Here is a 7,081-nt window from a genome sequence, read left to right as displayed (position 1 = left end):
GACAGCATCTAATGACATTATTATTATCCTCGTCATTAAGGAGCTATTTTCTCTGCTACTAGATTTTTTTCTTTAGTGTTTCCACTGAGAGAGAAAACCACAGCTGAGGCTAGGGAGTACGAATCTTAAACTATAATAATTTCTAAACTTTAGGAGCATTTCCACTACTATCTATCAGTTTTTCACTGGCCAATTTATTTCAAAAGTAGGTCACCAGCTTCTCCTTCCTAGTGTGCGTCGGTCTGTTAACTCCACTAACACCAGTTCACTATGAGTGACTTTGCTAGTATTTGAAATATTAGTGGCTTAGCTTCCAGCAACACAGTTACATGCAAGCCACCAAAATAATGAATGGCAAAGAAAATGGCAACTGAAAGCCTTATGAATAGCAGACATTATATGATACATATCCGATACTGCTGATGACATATCATATTGGAAGACACTCAAAATACCCCCAAGAAAGAGCTGCCTCCTCAAAGTAGAAAGTCACTGCCATGGAGTCAGTCCCAACTCATAGTGACCCTGGGTGGAGCTTCTGCAGCTGTGAATCTGCACGGAAGCAGATTGTCTCATCTTTTCCCCATGAGCCGTGGGTGGGTTTCAACCGCTAATCTTTCAGTTAGCAGTCTAATGCTTACTGCACCAGAGTAGTCAATCCTAATTACTTGGATAGAGGAAAGCTTTCGGGACCTTTATTTGTGGATGTGGCAAAAATAAAAATGAGATGAAGCAACGGCAAACATCCACTAATAAATGGAACATGAGGTGTACCATAGATGAATCTAGGAAAATCTTAAGTCTTCAAAAGTGAAATGGAGCCCTGCCCGGCGCCGCCTGCCCAGTGCTTCTCCCCAGCTTGAGTCCAGCCCCCTCTGCCCTTGCCCCTCTGCGCCGAAACGCCGCCAACATGACAGAGAAACTGCCCTACAAAGTCGCTGACATCAGCCTGGCCTCCTGGGGACGTAAGGCCCTGGACATTGCAGAGAACGAGATGCCTGGACTGATGCGCATGCGTGAGATGTACTCTGCCTCCAAGCCGCTGAGGGGCGCCCACATTGCGGGGTGCCTGCACATGACCGTGGAGACAGCTGTCCTTATTGAGACCCTTGTCGCCCTGGGAGCTGAGGTGCAGTGGTCCAGCTGCAACATCTTTTCCACCCAGGACCATGCAGCAGCTGCCATTGCCAAGGCTGGCATTCCAGTGTGCGCCTGGAAGGGCGAAACCGACAAGGAGTACCTGTGGTGCCTCGAGCAAACGCTGTACTTCAAGGACGGGCCCCTCAACATGATCCTGGATGATGGCGGCGACCTCACCAACCTCATTCACACCAAGTACCCACAGCTCTTGTCGGGCATTCGGGGGATCTCTGAGGAGACCACGACCGGGGTCCACAACCTGTACAAGATGAAGGCCAATGGGATCCTGAAGGCACCTGCCATCAACGTCAACGACTCTGTCACTAAGAGCAAGTTTGACAACCTCTACCGCTGCCAGGAGTCCCTCATCGATGGCATCAAGCGGGCTACAGATGTGATGATTGCCAGCAAAGTGGCCGTGGTCGCAGGCTATGATGACGTGGGCAAGGGCTGTGCCCAGGCCCTCAGAGGTTTCGGGGCGCGTGTCGGCATCACTGAGATTGACCCCATCAACGCGCTGCAGGCTGCCATGGAGGTCACCACCACGGACGAGGCCTGTCAGGAGGGCAACATCTTTGTCACCACCACGGGCTGTGTGGACATCATCCTTGGCCGGCATTTTGAGCAGATGAAGGATGATGCCGTTGTGTGTAACATCGGACACTTGGACGTGGAGATTGATGTCAAGCGGCTGAACGAGAACTCGGTGGAGAAGGTGAACATAAAACCTCAGGTGCGCTGCTACCGGCTGAAGAACAGGCGCTGCATCATCCTCCTGGCTGAGGGCCGGCTGGTCAACTTGGGCTGCGCCCTGGGCCACCCCAGCTTCGTGATGAGCAACTCCTTCACCAACCAGGTGCTGGCGCAGATAGAAGTGTGGATCCACCGGGACAAGGACCCCGTTGGAGTCCACTTCCTGCCCAAGAAGCTGGATGAGGCAGTGGCTAAGGCCCACCTCGGGAAGCTGACCGTGAAGCTCACCAAGTTGAAGGGGAAGCAGACCCAGCACCTGGGCATGCCGGTGGACGACCCTTCAAACGGGCCCCGGTTCTCCCCAAGAACACATGGCATTAATTTGACTGGCTTGACATTGGCTCCCGCTTTGTCCCCTCAGACGGTTCCTGGTGTGGCAAGGGGTATTGAGAAACCCCTCTGAGGGCGCTGGTCCTGATGGAGGGAGGTGTGTGGGAGACACCTCCAGGGAACCATGACCTGCTCTGCTTAGTCTTTAGGCTGGAGTTGGCAACCGTGGTCAACCCCATGCACATTACATGTAGTCCTCACCTGGTCTTAGGGACCCAGGTCATGTGCTTGGTGTGCAGCTAACTGGTTCCTGGGCCCATGACAGGTGACAGGGAGAGCTCAAAGGACAGCAGGGCACTGTGCGAGTTTGAATGCTTCTAGGACCCTAGCTGAGTGGTGGACATTCTCATCAGCCTCAGAACAGTGAGGTCAGTACTACTTGTCCCTATTTTACAGGGGCTAATAGAATTGTCAGGGACAGCCAAGAGAAGTGACATCTATAGTTTGGGAGGGGCCAGAAAAAAAACATGAGAAGAGGTATCAGTCTGCCCCTACGTTGGTAATATGCTGGCTCCTGTCACAACTCTGGGTCAAAAAAGGTTAATTTTGTTTACAATGTGTTAAAAGAGGGCAGGAAGGTGGGCTAATAATAAAAAATCTGGTGCCTAAAAAAAAAAGTGAAATGGAATACACAAAGACCAATATCCTAGGCATTCATGAGCTGAAATGAATGGATGTGGCCATTTTTAATGGAACAAACATGACCTACCATGCTGTGAAAGAAAAATGGAGGAGGAAGGCCATCACCTTCATCAATTAAAAAAAATTTTTAATAAACCTTTTTCTGAAGAATTCAGATGGTGCCTGGCTACCAGAAAGAATACCATGTAGGGTCTTAAAGGCTTGTCTTAAAACAAGCAGCTTACATGAGGTTTCAGCTAAGATGGAAGGAGTACACTAGCCCATGTGGATCCAAGGATTATAAATAATACTATCCAAGAACAGAGAGAGAATTGTATTGGACTCTAATGATTAGAGCCTAAATTCTGAGCTTCTGCATTACAAAGCCAGTGGATGACAGGGAAAACCCAAAATCCATTTGCAGAGTCCATTGAATTCTCTCAGACAGTTGACAGGGATGTGAATCAGGCAGAGTACATTGGAAAATGGATTACTGCAGATGTAGTCAGGTTAATATTTTACCTAATGAATGGTAAAAATTTAACATATTATCATTTAATTTCTCTTTTGATCTAGTTTTAATTTGCTCCAGTACCTATTATCTTCTGCTTTCTCTTCGATGGAGGTTTTTCTGTGATTTTGTTGTTGCTGTTGTTTGCGTGTTTGTCTGTCTGCTTGTTTGGGGGAGTTGTATAATTTTCTGTCTATGAAATCCGAGATGAGTAGATCTACAGAACCAGTAACTAGATTACTAGTTCCTTGATGTTGTGGCAGAGGATGTTGGCGGTTGTGGGGAGCCAATAATAATGGGTCCAGGAATGAAGAAAATGTTCTAAAATTGATTGTGGTGATGACTGCACAATTAGTTTTAATATGTTAAAATCATTAAATTATATGGTATGTGAATTATATGTCAATAAAACTGTTTAAAAGAAGGCTTCTCAATCTATCCTATAGTACAAGGCTGTCAGTGATAGGATAATATCTATATACCTACAGGAAGATCAGTTAATATGCTTGTGTTAGTCTGGATAGACTAGAGAAACAAATATGTACATAAGAGAGAATTTTATATAAAAGGTAAGTGTACATTAAGAAAGCATCCCAACCCAATCCAGTCCAAGCACATAAGTCCAACATTAGCCCATCTGACACTGATCTACAAAGTCCTCCTCAAACTCGCAAAACACACACAATAATGCTGAATGCAGGAGGAAAGCCAAATCAGTGAGTGTGTAAGAATCTAGCAGAGGTCTCCACATGGCTTCTCCAGCACCCAGGGCAGCATCAGGGTAAGTCCATGTGGCTTCTGCTCAGGGATGTCTCGCAAGAAGTGAGCCTTGCCAGCTGAGGCAGAGAACTAGCTAAGGCAGCCACACACTCGTCCAACCATCAGAGAACAAGAGACCACAGAGGGGAGACTCACCGAACCATTTATCTCTCTGCCCTCCAATCAATCCCACATGTGTTTATCGGCCAGTTTGGCACAATAAACCTTAATTGTCACAATGCTTATTATTCAAACTTACTTACCATCTACTAATGCCAGAGATGTAGAAATTGAAGGTGTTTGGGTTTGGGTTTTTTTTGGCCAACTTCAACAGTCTGAAATTGATCAAACAGGTCATCAAGATTTGAACGCAAAATCTGAAAACAAGAACAAATAACTGGGAAATATGACTCTAATGATAGAAAAGAAGCCAGAGACTATATGATGGAGTTTTGCAAATCAACTCAATGGCAATGAGTATTGACTTCTATTGCAAATATCCTTCACTCAACAACAAAATTAGCAACTATACCTATGGACCTCAGATGATGGGATACACAGATATAAAATTAACTACATCTATGGGAAGAGATGAAGGAGGAGCTCAAGATGTCAATTTAGAGTAGGCCTGGGAGCTGACTGTAGAATAGACAGTTAATGCTCAAATGCAAGTTCAAGTGAAAGTGGAAGAAAATTAGAACAAGTCCACAAGAACCAAAATACCACACCAAGTATATCCCATCTGAATGACCTTTCTGACTAGCTCAAGGATAGATCTGATACATTGAACACTAAGGACCATAGACTAGATAAGTTATGGGATGATATGAAGGACATAATACCAGAAGAAAGCAAAAGTCTTTTAAAAGATATGCTAAAAAGAAAAGACCAAAACAAATGTCAGAAGAAACTCTGAAATTTGCTCTTGAATGCAAAACAGTTAAAGTGCATGGAAACAATGCTGGAGTAAAAGAACTGAACAGAAGATTTCAAAGGGCAGCTCAAAAAGACAACACATTGCAATAAAACATACAAAGACCTGGAGTTAGAAAGCCCAAAGGGAAGAACACACTGGATATTTCTCAAGCTGAAAGAACTGAAGAAAAAAATTCAAGCTTCAAGTTATCACACTGAAGGATTCTGTAGGCTGAATAGTGAATAGTATAGGAAGCACTGAAAAAGATGGTACACAAAATCTCTATACCAAAAGGAGTACGAAGTGTATCCCCTACCCCACCCCCCAAAAAACCGTAATTACACTTGGCAGAGGAGAGCTTTTGTAGTATGCATTTTTCCTGCATTTTTCATGCATTTTTCAAGCATGGAGCAACTCATTCTGAGTTAGTGCACCCAGTGGCAGCACCCAGGAAGGTTCTCTCCAGTCACGGTGAATTTTTTCTCAAATTTCACTCAAACCTCGTTTTTTGTGATGGCCAATTTAAGAGAACAGTGTGCAACTATGAAATTTTGTCTTTTGCTCAGGAAAAATGCAGGCATTGTGATGTTAAACACAGCTTACAAGGACAACACTGTGGGAAAAACTCAAGTGTATGAGTGGCTTTCTCGTTTCAAAAGTGGTAAAATATCAATTGATGACAAATTTCGTTCTGTATGTCTGTGGTGGTTATATAATCTGTTGTCAATTTGAGATTTAAGGGGTGGAGTTTAGCCTTTCAATCAGGTCACAGTTTGATGACCTCATTTGGAGGTGCTAAGGAGATAAATAGCTTCATGGAGGTGGGACACACATTCACTCTCTGCAAGACTTTCCTAAGGACAAGTCACATGAAGCTACAGTAGAGCCCTGGAGCTGAAGGAGTCAGGTGGAGACCCCTGCCAGCACTGAGATGCTTCTACCGCCACTGGATCCACAAGACTTTCCACCCACTGGCCTGTGACATTCCTGAATTCAGTGTCATTGCATGTATTGCAAAAGTCTAAAGAGTAATTTATAGATTGGTATCAGAAATATGGGCTAATATCAGACTCATGGAGTTGATCTGGACTGGGCTGGGATGTTTTCTCAATATTCAATTGCTCTTCTATGTAAAGCTCTTTCTTATACACATATGAATTTGTTTCTCTAGTCTACCCAGACTAACACAACACCCATCAACTTTCCAAATGGATAAAAATGTCAACTCGTAGTGCATTTGGAGTTCATTCCACCAGATCAGGCTGTTAATCAAGCTTTCGATTTAGAGGTTCTGAAAAGATTGGGTAACAGTGCATGAAAAAAAAAAGGCCTGATTTGTGGCAGACGGGCCACTGTTTTGCTACCACGACAATGTACCTGCTCACACAGCCATCTCAGTTCACCGGTTTGGGGCAAAAAACAACATGCTTCTCTTTCCCCACACACGTGAGTCAACTGACCTTGCTGTGTGCAACCTCTTTTTGTTTCTGCGAATGAAGAGGGACATGAAAGGACAGTGATTTGACAATGTAGAAGAGGTGAAGATTAAATAAATGAGGGAAATGCTTTCAGCCATCCGAACAGCTGAGTTTGAAAAATTTTTCCAAGAATGGAACCGCATATTTAACAAACGTATTAAATGTAATAGAGAATACCTTAAAGGTGAGAAGGTTGTTTTGTTTTAAAAAATAATTAAATACATAGCTTTGAAGAAACAAATTCCAGGATTTGGGGGTACCCCCTTGTATTTCAACAAGCCAATTAAGCACTGCAAGCACTCACTTGTCTATGCCAAGAAATTTGGAAGAGAGTTTACATGGCCAACCAACCGGAAGAAATCTATATTGTGTCCGTTCCAAAGTAAGATGATTCACCAGAATGTAGAAAGTGTTCTGCTTAGGTTCTCAAGCATATTTGGCCTACCACCCCCTTTTCAGAAAAAAAAAATTAATCGGCATTCCTCAACAATTAAAAACTTTTGTACTGAAGGGACCATCTGCCCTGGATTCCCTGTGTTTCCAGTTCCTATCTGTACCAGTGTACATCCTCTG

At 44.1% G+C, this 7,081-nt stretch overlaps 1 protein-coding gene across 1 annotated transcript; it reads left to right on the top strand.

The window, feature by feature from the left end:
- Window positions 1-910: 910 nt before the first annotated feature.
- On the top strand, window positions 911-2,296 carry LOC101640902 (adenosylhomocysteinase-like). The gene has a single exon (XM_013005240.1). It carries the CDS (start codon window positions 911-913, stop codon window positions 2,294-2,296), a length of 1,386 nt encoding a protein of 461 aa, XP_012860694.1.
- Window positions 2,297-7,081: the final 4,785 nt, after the last annotated feature.

This window comes from Echinops telfairi, unplaced genomic scaffold, assembly GCF_000313985.2.
Source record: "Echinops telfairi isolate 266 unplaced genomic scaffold, ASM31398v2 ScPeMD7_7457;HRSCAF=8495, whole genome shotgun sequence".
Classification (NCBI taxonomy): domain Eukaryota; kingdom Metazoa; phylum Chordata; class Mammalia; order Afrosoricida; family Tenrecidae; genus Echinops; species Echinops telfairi.
This window is presented reverse-complemented; position numbering and strand designations above follow the sequence as displayed.